At 60.8% G+C, this 15,525-nt stretch overlaps 1 protein-coding gene across 1 annotated transcript in view; it reads left to right on the plus strand.

The window, feature by feature from the left end:
• Atp11a (ATPase phospholipid transporting 11A) overlaps nucleotides 1-15,525 on the plus strand; it is a 112,596-nt gene that overhangs the window by 65,122 nt on the left and 31,949 nt on the right. The window contains 8 exon segments of the mRNA XM_071611650.1: nucleotides 2,184-2,248; nucleotides 2,822-2,903; nucleotides 4,685-4,835; nucleotides 5,599-5,796; nucleotides 8,635-8,808; nucleotides 9,224-9,387; nucleotides 11,038-11,109; nucleotides 12,584-12,657. Of these exon segments, the coding sequence (XP_071467751.1) occupies nucleotides 2,184-2,248; nucleotides 2,822-2,903; nucleotides 4,685-4,835; nucleotides 5,599-5,796; nucleotides 8,635-8,808; nucleotides 9,224-9,387; nucleotides 11,038-11,109; nucleotides 12,584-12,657 (980 nt within the window).

The following is a 15,525-nucleotide window of genomic DNA, read 5'->3' on the forward strand; positions in this document are numbered from 1 at the left end:
GGGCCGGGTCGGGAAGGGAGCCTGAGGGACATGCCCAGAGGAAGGGCGGCCAGCACCTCTCACAGCAAGCACACTGGTAGGCCTCAGCCCTGAGGTTGCAGGCTGCTGGTTTGGAGGATATTTACCAGTGTGTACACCTGCTTGAGGTCACCCCGGGGTGACCTTTGGGCTCAGGGCCAGACACCAGGAGCATCTGGGGGCTGGGTGCATGCACCGGCTCTGTCGCCGTGGTCCTGGCCGCTGTGGTCACATGTGGCACACCCACATGGGGCAGCAGCACCATGAGCCACCCAGGCCCTGGCTGCCGCCGTCGGTTGTCCCTGCCGAGCGCTGTCTGTGGTCTTGGGGGCTGTGTCTGATTTGCGGACTGGCAGTTGTCTGCAGTGGCACGTTCTAGGAACACGACTTGAGTGTGTTTGAGAGCTGCCCCTTTCTGGGAAGTCCCTTGGCCCGAGAAGGGGTCTGTCTTCCAATTCAGGCGGTCTCCAGATTGTCAGGGACAGACTCGGGGGGGATCAGACAAAGCAGTTACTGAGGTACCAGCCCCTGGGATCCCCTGGAAGGCCTGGGTCAGACAGCCGTGGGGCTTAGCAGGTCTCATTGTCGCCCATCCGTGGGCTGACCAGTGCTGTCCAGGTCTGTGGGGTGTGGCTTCGGCTTTCCTGGGTACATATTGAACCAAGGTAAGTCCCTGGTTGCTCTAAAAGAGAGCCTCCTTCTCAGTGGTGAGGGTTGGTTGGTACATGAATGAGGAGGTAGATGGGGCCTCGTCACCTGTGGGTGGATCTGAGGTGGCTTCCCAGACCTCCTGCTGTCGCTGTGATGCCAGGTGCCTCAGAGGGTGACGGCTGCCGGGTTATACTGACACCAATTCTAGTTTGGCCTTTTAATATTTGTACTGTTCAGTACACCTTTTAATACCTGGGGTTTTAAAGATATTTGTAGCTGTCGAAAACATGGAGGCTGTTAGCCATCTGTCCAATCCTCAGTCACACAGAGGGATAGTTCTTCTTCGTTCTCTTCAAACAAGAAGCAAAGCACTTTCTCAAGTAAATTATTTTTAGACTTCCCAGAGACCCACTCTAAACGGGCCGTTTGTTTTCATAAGTGCTTGTGACATCGATTATCCAAGTGTGCTGCTAACAGAAGCTGACAGCTCTGCACAGCCCCAGGAGCCATGTCTTTAGTGGCTGTCTGGCCGGGGCAGCAGGATGCCAGCTGCGCGCCTGGGGTGCTCCTCCGCGCGGTGCCCCTTGGCCCGAGGCCTCCCGGTCATCCAGCCGGTGAAGCAGAGCTGCGTAGGCCAAGTCACTGAACGTAGTCACGTATGTGACATTGGCGGTTCTCCCCCTCCATAGCGTAGGGACATCAGCCCACCAGCAGACAGCCCCAGCAGGTCCTAGCAGCTCTTCCTGCCCTCCAAGGGATCGGTAGGGTGTTGTCAGTAGCAAAATGTGCACACGCGCCTTCTGCCTATCGCGGCCACTGCTCAGGAGACGAGCGTGGCGTCATCCAGGAGCCACTGGAGGGCAAAGCCCCAGGAACAGCGTCTGCTGCCACGGGGCCCGTGCCTGCAGCAGTGCTCGGGCTTCAGGGAGTGACCCTGACCTCCATTGCTGCTTGTTTCCCCCAGAAACTCCCCTCAGGTCCCTTCCTCCAGGCCCCTTCTGCAGCCTGACTCCCAGGGATCACAAAGGCCACAGCCTCCCAGCTGTCACCTTCAGACCTGGTGGCACTGAAGAGACTCCCAAGTCTCACGAGGTTGTGATGGAAACAGCTCAAGTTTGAACAAAACGCACACCCTTGGCCTTTCCAGAACATTCTGGGGTCCCTAGAGCAGCCATCCTCAGACGTGGGCTCGTGGGGAACGGGTGCTGGACTGCCCCAGGGCCTCAGATGCAGTAGATCTGGATTTTCTGACGTGTCTCCGGAGCTGCTGGTGACACTGTTGGGATACCCAGGGGCCACCTTATGGCTCCTAGCAGGACTCTGTGGGAGCTTTCAGACTCTGGGCCCGGGTCAGGGCCTGGGGTCCCACTTCCAAGGGCAGTGGAGGGCCCGGCAGCCATACTTCCTTGGGGACCTGGCTGGCTTCGGTGACCTGCCATGACACTGGAGCCTCCACTGTCCTCTGCCTCTGGCCTCTGTTGCTTCACGTTCTGTGCCTGTCCTTGTCTTCACAGGCCACTGGGATCAGAAAACCTGCTTCTCCGAGGAGCCACGCTCAAGAACACTGAGAAGATCTTTGGTAAATGTTTTAATTAGTAGTTGCTGGTCCCGCTTCTGAAAACAAGGCTGCCGTACACAGGGCTGGGGTGCTGTGTCCTTTACGGTGGCAGCTGTGCCTCACTGAGGACATTGTGCTGACGGGTGACAGCGACCCACAACGCCACACGCAAAAAATAGGCCTGCTCACGAGGCACATGTGGTTTGTGACTCAGAAACAACGTCGTATCTGGGGAGGACCCCAAGGGTCCTGCGGGAAGCCCTTGCACACACGGGACTTTGCCAACCGCCCGGTTCTGGCAGGCTGTCCCGTTTCAGTCACACGAGACGACTGTTTAAATACACAAGTGTGCGCTGCTGCAGAGACCCTGCAGACGTCACTCTTCACCTGATGTTATGGTGCACTCTCAAACTGCAGTTGTCCTCTGTGCAGGAAAGTCTTCGAAAACTCCCACGGTGACTCAGGGGCAGCCCCTTGTCTGGCACAATGAGAAGTGCCACTGTCTGGCCTGAGAGTCCATCCCACCAGGCCATGTGGCCCGTGCGCAGGCCAATGCCTCTGCGCGTGGCCATCGCGTTACCCTTCTGCTTTCAGGTGTGGCCATCTACACAGGCATGGAGACCAAGATGGCCTTGAACTATCAGTCGAAATCCCAGAAGAGATCTGCCGTGGAAAAGTAAGGGTCGGGGCAAGGGTGACGGCTGTGCCGTGGCCATGCCGTGGTCAGCCACTGGAGGCCAGACTGTCCCCTTGGCCTCGCTCCTCCGAGGTGCTGGAGGCGGTGTGGAGTAGCCGCACGGCTGACCACTCGGGGGGACTTGCTGATCTTTCTGTGAGGTAGAGGGCTCCCCTGCTTGGCCTAGCCTCAGCGCCCGAGGCCCAGCAGGTGCACCTGCTCCTGGAGACTCCCAGTGGGCCGTGGTGCCCCGCAGCTCCTTCCGCCAGGGGAGAGACCTCCAGACGGAGGTCTGGACATGGTTTTACTAAGGAGCCCTTAGCAGAGGCAGCTGTCCTCCTTAGACAGTGAGGCCCTCCAGCTGGGTCGAGGTAGTAGTGGATTCGCCAGAAGGTGTGGCCTGGAGTTCTGTTTTCTCTGCCCCTGGTAAAAGTGTGTCCCTCCTGGAGTGGACACCTGTGTGGCTTCTGAAGGCACTGGGTCTCTGTCTTCCATGGCTGCACGGAGCAGAGGGAGACGGACTCGTCAAGGGCAGGAGGCCTTTGTCCCCAGATGTCTGCATGTCTCAGGGGCTTTCAGAAGTGCATGGTGGGAACTGGGAAGGAGCCCTTCTTAGATTTGCCGAGCCCTTCGCCAAAGCTAGGCCTCTATGGGCCTGCAGTGCTCAGTGCCCCTCAGTCAGTGCCCCACAGTGCTCAGTGTCCCAGTGGTGCTCAGTGCCCCCACTATGCTCAGTGCCCCCACGGTGCTCAGTGTCCCCACTATGCTCGGTGCATCCACAGTACTCAGTGCCCTGCAGTGCTCAGAGCCCCCACAGTGCTTACTGCCTACGCGGTTCTCAGTGCCCCAATAGTGCTCAGAGCCCCCACAGTGCTTAGTGCCTACGCAGTGCCCAGTGCCCCCATGGTGCTCAGTGCCCCCACTATTCTCAGTGCCCCAATAGTGCTCAGTGCCTCCACAGAGCTCAGTGCATTAACAGTGCTCAGTGCCCCCGCAGTGCTCAGTGCCCCGACTATGCTCAGTGCCTCCACAGTGCTCAGTGCCTACGCAGTGCTCAGAGCCTCACAGTGCTCAGTGCCCCCACAGTACTCAGTGCCCACGCAGTGCTCAGTGCCTACGCAGTGCTCAGAGCCTCCGCAGTGCTCAGTGCCCACACAGTGCTCAGCGCCCCGCAGTGCTCAGCGCCCACACAGTGCTCAGTGCCCACACAGTGCTCAGTGCCCCGCAGTGCTCAGTGCCCCACAGTGCTCAGTGCCTATGCAGTGCTCAGTGCCCACGCAGTGCTCAGTGCCCCACAGTGCTCAGTGCCTATAGAGTGCTCAATGCCCCGCAGTGCTCAGTGCCCCCGCAGTACTCAGTGCCCACACAGAGCTCAGTGCCCCACAGTGCTCAGTGCCTATAGAGTGCTCAGTGCCCTGCAGTGCTCAGTGTCCCCCACAGTGCTTAGTTCCCTGCAGTGCTCAGTGCCCCAACAGTGTTCAGTGTCCCGTAGTGCTCAGTGCCTCCGCAGTGCTCAGTGCCCCAATAGTGCTCAGGTGGCGTCCTCAGAAGTGGGGTTGGGTGCAGCATCCCTCCTGCTGACCGTCTTCCTGTCCTAGACTCTTGGCCTTGTGGTCTCTGGATTCCAAGCTAGTGATGATACAGTGTACACAGCTGGGCACTAGCCGGGTACCTCCTTGGAAACACGGCCCGCACGTCCCGCTTGTCCCACCTTGTGTGAGAGAGGCCGGTGGAGCCCCCCGTCGGCAGGGAGCCCGCATGACTCTGGCGTGGCGTTGCAGGTCAATGAATGTGTTCCTCATCGTCTACCTCTGCATTCTGGTGAGCAAGGCGCTGGTCAACACTGTGCTCAAGTACGTGTGGCAGAGCGAGCCCTTCCGGGATGAGCCCTGGTACAACCAGAAGACCGAGTCGGAGAGGCAGCGGAACCTGGTATGGAGGACGCCCTCCTCAGGGCAGGGGTGGCCGTCAGGCTTGCTGCCAGCACATGGTGGGGGGCCTTGCCATAGTGGGGCATCGACCCTGAGCCGTCCTCGGGTGGCAGGAGCACACACCCAGGGCGCTGGTCCCCCTGGGAGATGTTCAGGACCATGCCTGAGAGGCCTTCCTGGGCTGCAGACCTGCCCAGTGCCCTGTGCTCGCAGGTGCTCAGGAAATGCTTGCCAGCGATTTGGGGATAGATGGCACCTGCTGAGACAAGCACAGGGAGAGAGGGGCTCAGACTCCAGAGCAAGGTCGTGTGTAGACCTTGCCCCGTGTGCTCGCCCAGGCCTGTGGGCAGAGAGGGCAGAGCAGGGCCGTGTGCAAACCTCGTGCCGTGTCTTTGCTGTGTGCAACAGCCTGCCCTCCCCAAAACTAACCTGGCTGCACACATGGAATAAAGCCGCACAGGTCGGTCCTTTTACCAGGCTCACGTCTCTGGCATCTCCTAGGTTTTCTCTTGGTGAGTTCTGCTGTTTGTCATGGATGTTCCAATCTGGTATCTCCGTCCGGTCAGCCTGTGTGGCGCCGTGTCCCTGGTGGCACGCTTGTGTTGACAGGCAAAGTCTGCCCCTGGCCTGGGTGAGGATGTGACCAGGCGTGGCCTGCTGCCCAGCAGCCCTCACTGTGGACTTGGGCAGGCAGTCTGGCTCGCCTGCACCCTGCATGAGGCTTGGCCCTGGGGGACGTGGGTACTGAGGAGCTGTGTGCTCAGTTCCTCAGGGCCTTCACGGACTTCCTAGCCTTCATGGTGCTCTTCAACTACATCATCCCCGTGTCCATGTACGTCACCGTGGAGATGCAGAAGTTCCTTGGATCCTACTTCATCAGCTGGGATGAGGACATGTTCGACGAGGAGACAGGAGAGGGGCCTCTGGTCAACACGTCCGACTTGAACGAGGAGCTGGGTCAGGTCAGTGTTGCCCGATTCTTCCTGAAGGGTTAGTGCTGTTCCCCTGTGTCCAGATGTGCAGGTGCAAGATGCCTGTGCTGTGGTCCCGCTGGTGGTAGGTGAGCTGTCTCTATTGGGATTCATGCACGTCGGCTCTCCTGTGACCCGTGAGAGACGCGCGAGCTGGCACGGACTCTGCGTGGCCTTTGGTAGGGCTTTCATGTTCATAGCGTGTGCAAGGTCAGTTGTGTCAGCGGCCCTGGTTAGCCCATCCGTGACCTTGCTCATTCTGGGCCTTCATGGTGTGAGCTGAAGAACCAGGTGCCTCTCTAGAGATGGCAGGTGGACGTGGGCATCCTCATGGCCCCATGCCTCACCCCTAGCATCGGGTCTGTACTCTGTGCCGTGGGGACGGCCCTGCCAGCTTGTGGTGCAGATCACACAAAAAAGTGGACGCGAGGTGTCCTCTGTGGGGTCTGGGAATGGCCACGGATGGGGTCACTGTCGCTGCCCCCTTACCCCCACCCGAGGTGCCAAAGTCCCCACAGTGTGAGGGCACAGCTGTGTACGCCAGGCCTGCAGATCCGCAGCACTGCCCTGCATGGGAGAACCACAGGAAGGGGGTTCCTTCGTCCTCACCGGCCTCACAGTGGCCTTCCCACAGCCCCAGTCTAGCCTTTTCTGCTCTGTCACCATTTGGAGGTGGCCCAAGGTAATTCACCGCCTTGTGTAATTCAGTAGCCTTAAAGCAACACTTTAGACTGGCAACTGCGTCCTGACCCCTCCCACCCCCAGGACCCCAGCAGAGGCTATTGATGGGTGGTTAGCCTCTGCCTGGGACCCTAGACCTGCCTCCTGTGAGGGGGCACTGCCCTCAGAGGTGGGACTGTGCTCTGATGTCTAACTGGACGTTCCTATGGCTCCTCCTGTGAGGGGCGGGCCGCTCTCTGATTGGACATTCCTGTGGCTCCTCCCATGAGGGGCGGGTCGCTTTCTGATTGGACATTCCTGTGGCTCCTCCCATGAGGGGCGGGTCGCTTTCTGATTGGACATTCCTGTGGCTCCTCCCATGAGGGGCGGGTCGCTTTCTGATTGGACATTCCTGTGGCTCCTCCCATGAGGGAGCAGGTTGCTGACTTATTGGACGTTCCAATGGCTCCTCCCGTGACAGGCAGGTTGCTGTCTCGCTGGACGTTCCTCTGGCTGCTCCCGGGCCGGGCCGGTCACTGTTGCTTCAGTGCTGCCCAGGTCTTAGCTCAGGGGTGAGGTCTTCGCCTCTGGAGTCCCGAATCCTATTTCATGTGTTCCTGAGAAATTCCGAGGCAGGGGTTTTTCTGTGGGAAGAGGAATGTCGAGCCGGGCCCGGGGCTGCAGGTCTCTCCTCCCTCCTGGAGTCCGTTGGGATGGGATCGCGGTCCTGTCTGGTTCTGAGCAAAACCTGCAGCAGGAGGCACAGAGTGTGGGCCCCCAGGTCAGAACCGAGGGGCAGGTTGAGAGTGAGGGTCTTCCCCGACGGCCAGGCTACAGTGCCACTTTCACAGCAGACTGAGACGGGTGTTTAGCAATGAGGCAGAACCGGCTCCCACCCTCCCAGTGCCCGTGTGTGTTTCCCTAGAGGTAGAGGTCAGCGCTGCCGCCTGCATTTCACCACTGCCAGACTGAGGCTCCAAAGCCTGACCCAGCACCTTGGTGCTGCCCCTGAACACAGGCCCCTCGGGTCATGCTGCAGGCTGTGGAGTCAGACGCCACCTGCAGTGCAAGCTCCCTTCTGCAGGAGGCCAGGTAGAGGGTGGACCCATGGTGTGGGGACGGCAGGTCTTATCATTTTCTTGCCCCTTTCACCCTTGCCAAGGCAGCCTTGGGGTTTAGCAGTACTTTAGTCTGAATTCCATGAAATCACACGTGGGAAAGCATGTCGGAGATCTGCCCACCTTAGGGAGCTTGGGTAAGTCAGGGGTGCTGTCCATGGAGCCCTCTACTAGGCGCTCCTTCAGAGGTCTGACCCTCCTGAGGTTGCTGACCTCCCAACAACTGCCTGTGAGGGGTCGCAGGCCAGCAGCCTCTGTGGGGTCTTGGGGATAGCCAGTGCTCTCTGGCCCCAGCTGTGTGTCCCTGGGGAGGCTCCGCCGGGCTTTGGCTGGTGTCCCAGTGGCAGGGCTGATTCAGCAGGTCAGGACGTAGTGCTGGTTAAGGACAAGCTCACGACGGAAAGGCACTTTCTGCTGTCGGTTTGTCAGAGCATCTTCCTGAAAGACCTGGGTGGAAAAGGTCCTCCACTCAGCCGTGGAGCCCACGGCTGAGTCCTTTCCACCTCTCTGAGCTTCCTTCCTGCCGCAAGCCCAGCTCACCCTCCCCCCGGGAGCTGTGCGCACGGCATCTGCCCAGCTGCTCACCGTGAACACGCTCCTCTGCTTTACCTGAATCAGGTGTAACTAGCAGCGTCTTTGTGGCCTGTCGGGCTGTCCTTCTGAAGTCTGCCCTCTCACTCGTTTGGCTTATGTCTCTGATCCTGCGTGGCCTCGTGAGTCTTGACCCCAAGGCTTTAGAGAGGAAGGTTTCCTTTGTGCCCTTTGTTGTTTGAAGGAGACATGGGCCATCCTCACCCTGGTCTTTCAGATGCACTGGCTCCACGAGGCAATGTCCTGCAAGGTCACCATTCCCCATCCATTGTCACCGTGCTCCCCACCACATCACATCTGTCCCAATGGCCAGGGGGTGCAACGGACACGCCCACGGCTCTACATCTGTCTGGGGCAAGCTATGTGATGTTTGTATCTTGCCGGACTGTCACCTGGGCCAGGGTGACACGGCCACAGGGGGCGTCTGGGTGGCGTCTGAGGGTGTGTGCCTCACCCGCAGGTGGAGTACATCTTCACGGACAAGACGGGCACACTCACAGAGAACAACATGGCATTCAAGGAGTGCTGCATCGAAGGTCAGGTCTACGTGCCCCACGTCATCTGCAACGGGCAGGTCCTGCCTGACTCCTCTGGCATCGACATGATTGACTCTTCCCCGGGCGTCAGTGGGAGGGTAGGTTCTGGCCCACTGTAGGGAGGAACGTGTCACCATGCTAGGCACATGTGTGCGAGGTGGTCTCCCCTTCTAGAAAGTGTGCCTCTCCCTGGGGCATCTGGGAGAGGCAGGACCCCGTGGGACTTCAGTGAGGTTCTGGTCAGATGCTGCTGTGCTGCCGGTGTCCCCTAGGGGACGACAAGTAGTGATTCCATGCTAGGACCTTGGAATCCCTAAACAGGCAGGGCAGGCGGTATGCAGAGAGCAGTGAGCACACGGAGTGCACAGACAGGCACACTCCTGAAGATGCACACGTGTACACGCTCACACCCGCCCTCCGAGTGGCAGCATGGGAGTTGTGGTGTGTCCTGCCGGGCGCCTCCTGTTCTGGGCAGCTGTGAGCCATGGACTTCCCCTGGCCATGTTTTCACAGGAGCGGGAGGAGCTTTTTTTCCGGGCCCTCTGTCTCTGCCACACTGTGCAGGTGAAAGATGACGACCAGGTGGACGGCCCCAGGAAGTCACCGGACTCAGGGAAGTCCTGCGTGTACATATCATCCTCGCCTGACGAGGTGGCGCTGGTGGAAGGCATCCAGAGGTGGGTCTGGGCTGCCGTGGGGTGGGGCTCAGCTGATCGGCAAGATCCACTGTGGGCAGTCCCCGGTCCCTCGCCCCCTGTCCTGGTCACCACCCGTCCCCATGAGTCCTGAGCTCCTGGCTGAGCAGCAGCTGCCTATGGCCTCAGGCCCCTCTGGGCCCCGTACCTCGGGGGCCTCATGGAGAAGCTGCATGTGAGTCCTCATGGCGTCATTCACGGGGCTCCCCCATCTGCAGTATGTCAGAGGGACAGTCCTGGTCAGGCTCCTGAGGGCAGAGCCACCCCATCCCCTCCAGCACTGGTCTCCTCCTGGACTCAGGAACCGAGACCTAGCGGCAGTTTCCCCTAAACCACAGGGCTTGGTGGGTGACATGGATGCTGGGGCCCTGCCTGCTGGCTGCCTGTGCATCTCGTACCCCACCAGAGGGACTGGAGTGGCAATGCTGGAAACGTTCCCTTCGCGCCACACTTTTTCAAACTGGGCAAGTCGTTCTGGATTCTCCTGGCTTGGGAGTCAGGTGACTCTCAGGTCCCCTCTGTACTGCCTATGACATGGGTTAACCCCAAGACTGAAGGAGCAACAAGGAGAAGGGTCAGCGCTTTTTGTTGAGCAGCGTCCTGCTGCCTCTAAGTCGGCATCTTTCTCCTGTGCGATGCCGTCACCGTGGGCTTCCGAAGCCCCCAAGCCCACTCCCACTGGTGGGACCACTCAGAGCTGATCTAGCTCTTCTGGGAGAACAGGCGCTCAGGACTGAGCCGCACTCCAGGCAGACAGTTGAGGTCAGAGCACCCCTGCTGGGAGTCCTGTCCTTCAGCACAGGCTCCCATGGGGTAGGCGGACCCACTGCCCTACTCCTGGCCCCTGCCCACCATGACGGCTGGCACTGTGTGTCCATCTATCAGCCCCAAGGCCAGGCCTTCTTCCTCCCTCTCCGGCAGGTGCCTGGAATGGTGCTGCGCTCTCAGCCGTGGGAGAGGGTATTGCTGGGATCACACGGCGTGAGCAGCACCCTGGCCTGGTGTCCTGTCAATCAAATGTGAGGGCTGTCTGGGGACGACTGCCTGCTGTGGTACTGCTGTGCAGAGCACCCCGTGTGACAAGGGCAGACGCCTGCTCTTGCAGATCTGCCTCAAGTCCAGGGCTGAGCACCGGCCTCTGGGGGTGGGCTTTCTCCTGCATCCAGAGGGTGAAGCACAGGGGGCGAGTGGGAGAGGGACAGGTGCACGTCACAGGCTTGACGCAGGCCAGTCACTGTGAGCTTGGAGCCTGCTGGCCTCGTCCCCCCTCCTCACTGCAGCATGGGGAGGGGTCTCCCACCCAGGAACCTTGGGGACAGTTTCCGAGGTCCTCTGGGTCCCAACGTCGTACTCCCTGTGAGCAACAATGAGCAAGCCTGTGAGCGTCCAGTAGACGTGTGCAGAGACAGGGTGGGGAGCCTCGGCACCCACAGGAGCCTGGGTCACCGGGAGGGGGGGGGGGGGGCTGTGCGTCCTGGGAGCGCTGGCTGAGGTGGCGACCGACTCCTTCTCCCAGCTGGCTTTGAAGTGCAGTTCACAGCCTGCTCCCCACAGCATCTCTCCTTCCCCAGGAAAGCCGTGCTCGGTGGGGAGGGACCGCGCCCTGCTCACCGGTCTGCCTCTCGCCCGCAGGCTCGGCTTCACATACCTGCGGCTGAAGGACAACTACATGGAGATTCTCAACAGGAACGATGACATCGAGAGGTGAGGTGCTGCACGGCCATGAGGAGGGGCCTGCGGGGTTTGTCATTCAGAAAAATGTCCTCCCATGGGTGCCCTGCTTCCCGGAAGAATCCAAGAACCTCCGGAGCCCTGTGAGACAGGACAGTGGGAGGAAAGAGGGCCTTGTCGGCACAGGGCGTCTCTCCAATGGCTTCCTGGAGGGGTGGACTAGGGTTTGTCAGGGAAGGCTTCTTCTCTGTGTCAGTCCCTCCCCAGCACTGTGACAGAACACCCGAGGAAGTCAGCGAAAGGGGGAAAGAGCGCCTGTGCCCCTGCTCCGAGAGGTTTCAGTCCACGGTCGCCTGGCCCTGTTGTTTCTGGGATGTGTAAGGCAGTGCATCATGGCGGCACCACACGGTGGCGCAGAGCTGCCGCCTCATGGTGGCCAGGAAGCAGGGAGCGAGAGGAGGGGGCAGGGACAAGACATCCCCTTCAAGGGTGCACCCCCCAATGACCTCCTCTTCCAGCTAGACCCTGAAGGTTTGCATCACCCCTGGTAGACCACCAGCTGGGGGCCAGCTACAGAAATCCTCAGGGCTTCTAGAACCTTCCAACCTCCCCCGGCCTCCCTGCTGAGGCAGCAGCCCCTGGTCTTGGAGCACAGAGTCCTCCCAAGTACGCAGCTATGCTGTAGAAAGGCCAGCTGATGCCCAGGGGCAGTCTCGGCATCAAAGAGCTCACTCCTGAGGCAGAAGTCACATCTTGAGTTCTGACTCGGAGGCCGGTGGTGTTCCTTCTTAGGAATGGCATAAATGGACACAGGCTAAGACAGGTTGGAAAGAACATGGGATTTGGTGGTGATGGCCTCCGACAGTCTGAGTTTTAAATAAAAAATGAGTTCATGGACAACTGGGAATGGGGAGCCTCTCGGCCTGGGTGGGCTCCCCCCTACAGACCCAGACCTCTGGGCCCAGGGCTCCCCGTGGGCAGGGGAAAGCCAGAACCCTCAGCGCTCGCCCAGCTGCGGGTGCCCAAGTGTGTCTCAGCTCTTGAACGGCCATTGTTGAGGGAGGAAGCTTCCCACCTGCTTGCTAACTGGTCTTGGCTTCCACCTGGGCAGGCAGTGAGGTCACTGCAGAGACCAGGACCCACCCTGCAGTACGCTGAGCACCCGGGGCATCTGCACAGCCACAGGGTGCAGCCTCTCCCCAGCCTCCTGCTGGCCCGAGCCCAAGGGGTGGCAGACAGTTTTCAGTAGCCCAAGTGCCCACGGGCGGTCAGTCCTCTCTGAGGCAGGGGCCTCAGAGCTGGACTCGGTCATCATCCCCCCAAGCACCAGGACAGTGCAGGGCAGAGCTGGGCGTCTGGTGGCGTCCGCAGCTCAGGTGGCACCTGTGAGGCTTGGGGGGCGCGGAGAGTAGAGGATGCTGCCGTCCTGGGGTGGACTTGGGCGGCCCTCCGTGCTCGGCAGCTCATGTCCAGACCCAAAAAAGAGTGAGAGTTCCTTTTTTTTCAGGTTTGAGTTGCTGGAGATTCTGAGTTTTGACTCTGTGAGAAGGAGAATGAGTGTCATCGTCAGAGCTGCCACAGGTAGAGGCTTCTCTTGGTTTCTCAGATGGTGCGGGGCGGTGTTGTTTTTTCCAGTAGCTGGACTCTGGCAGCTCTGAGGACCAGAGCCAGGCCATTGCCCTGCTGGGTGTGGGTGAATTCCCACCCTGCCCAGGGAAGCCGGCTTCCCTGAGCGGAGGCCCAAGTGCAGCCACACCCATGCAATCCTCCGAGCATCTCCTGGTGTCGCAGACCAGGGAGAACATGCCCCTGGGCGCTCACTCGCTCGTGGGTGCCCGTGCGTGTTTCAGCTCTCGAACACCCGCTGTTGAGGAAGGAGGACGTTCCGGTGGTGACACACACGTCACTGAGCTGTGGGCTCTGCTGGGCAGAGGGTCTCACGGGCCCCAGGCTCAGGCTCTGCCTCGGGGTCCCGGATGGAGGATGAGGTGGGGTCAGACCCTCTGACTGCGTGACCTTGGTGACCTCTGCACGCGCCCAGCATTTGTGGTGTTTGGCTCATTGTCCCTGCTCAGCCCAGGGCTGTTCGTGGCACCTCAGCTCCTCCTGCTTCTGGAAGGTTCCTGAGCCTTGGCTGGCCCCTCCACCATCTGGCAGAGCCCATGAGGCCCTCCTCACTGTCCCCAAGGAGGCTCCCTTGGAGTCCCACTGTTAGCAGCCTGCAGCCTGGCACCTGGGCCCTGCCAGCTCCAGCCCCTGCCCCGAGTGCAGCACACCCTGTGCCCCCGCTGCAGGGAACTGGAGAGTCATCCACACCCCGTCCAGGCCCTGCACCACCCTCCTAGCCGTCGTCAGCAGCCCAGCCTCAGTGTCCACCCGCCGTCCCCACAGGCCCAGGCGCTGCCCAGCGTGGGCTTGCCCTCCTGCGCGCACATCCAGAACGGCTCAGTACTGCCTGGCTAGCGACACCGGCCTCCTCGGTCGCACTCCTCCCTGTGTGGTCCCATGGTGACACGCTGGACGTGGCCCTGCACTGGAGCCTCTGCCTCTGGCCCAGTCCTGAAAGAGGCAGCGTGTGCCCCACTCAGCAGGGCGCTCTCTGCCCCTGCCCCCTGCAGAGCCCTGGGGAGATGGGGCCAGTCCACTCACCAGCGCAGCTCAGAGCAGCACCTCGAGAGCTGGGGACCTGTGCTGTTTCCTAAACTAGGCAACACCAGGCTGGTCCCTCTTTGGGCAGATGCCAGGTCAGTCACCAAACAGTGCTGCTGCCCTGGATCTGCCCAGTCCAGCCTCGGGGAATTCCTTGTTGGCCAGGTTCCTCTGCTCGTGCTGAGAGACCTCCTGTCTGTGTGAAGCAAGCAGGGGATCTCCTGGGCAGAGCTGTCCTGGGGTCCTGGCTGAGAGCAGCCATCCTTATTCTCCCTTGGAGACTGCCAAGGACAGCAGAGGGTACGGAGAGCACATTTAGCAGCGTCCCCTCCGGAGACCACTGAGGACAGTGGGGGTGGCTTAGAGCACATTTAGCAGCGTCCCGCGTTGCTGTCCAAGAACGGAGCTCCTGTGTTGGGTGGGCAGCCTCGGGAGGATACTGTGGCTGCTGGGGACCTGGCTGTGTATCTCAACCCGCTGAGTCCCACAGCACCTACCCCGAGATGGATCACGACATGAGGGAGAAGAGCAGGCGCCACCTACAGGATTTGCACCAAAGTCATGGGACACGCGGCAGCCTCTGTGGACATGGCCGTGAGACACAGAGAAGCGGGCTTTACCACCTGGCAGTGGGTCGCAGGACCGTCTCTGGGAGCCGATGCGGAGACGCTGACACCTGCTGAGGGTGGGAGGCCCCCCCACCTGCTCCCACGGAACACCATCCCGCGACCTGCAGCCACTGTGAACCACCAGGAGGAGGACAGCGCGTGGCCATTCCCAGCTGGATCTCGCCAGGGGAGCCTCCCCAGCTGTGCCCCATGACACTGCTCCTGCCCTGGGGCCACCACGTGTGGTAGAGGTGCTTTGCCGACGGAGGAGCCACCTTTAAGCCTCTCATAGCCGCTTTGAGCCACCAACGTCACTGTGCCGTCCGGGCTGCACAGGGGCTCTTGTGGATGCGGCAGTGACCCAGCTTGAGGCCTGAGGTGTTGGCTTGGGACAGCCCTGGGCTCAGGAGGCTGCACCCTTCCTGGGGCCTCTGCAGAACATACTCTGGGCCGCGATGCCGTCCCGAAGAGCCTCAGGGACCGGCAGGAGGAGCGCCATGTCCACAGAGGCTGTCCTAGACCCACTCCCCCGAGGGGGCACCACCGTGTGGGTCTGGCCACCTGTGGGTGGGCGGAGTCCTTCTCCCCCGGTGGAAGTGGTGCCCACAACGTCAGGGAGACCCCTCAAATACCTGTGCCCGTGCTGTGCACCCTGCAGACCCGATGAGGCCGAATTGAGGAGGGACACCGGAGGTTTGGGCACTCGGCCACGCTGGGCGCTCCTGTTCCAGAGACTCGTGAGCATGACCTGGGGCTCTTCTGATGGTATCCACACCACAGCCCCTGCAGTGAGGCAAAGGCAGGCACTGTGTCACACGACCCCAGAGCTGCCTGTCGACATGCCCTGTCCCCTGAGAGCCACCGCCAGGCTTACCACAGTGTCGCCTAGCATGGGTGGGACACAGTGCCCAGCCGTGTCCACCAGGAGCTTTGGCCACCATCCTCCCCACCAACTCTTGTTGGCCCTGGAGTGGAGGGTGGCAGGGCAGCCACACAGTCGACAGGACCAGAAGACCTGATCCCATAGGCTCAGTCCTGCCGGCCACGTGTCCACAGGACTGCAACAGCAGGTCTGCGCCCACCCGCCCAGGGTACACTTGCTACGCCCTGGGGCTGCTCCTAGGCCAGGCACACCCTCGTCCCAGGGCCGACATGCCCGGCCTTGTATGTGTGGGCACATCGGCACTGCGGG

This window comes from Marmota flaviventris, chromosome 4 (assembly GCF_047511675.1).
Source record: "Marmota flaviventris isolate mMarFla1 chromosome 4, mMarFla1.hap1, whole genome shotgun sequence".
Lineage (NCBI taxonomy): Eukaryota > Metazoa > Chordata > Mammalia > Rodentia > Sciuridae > Marmota > Marmota flaviventris.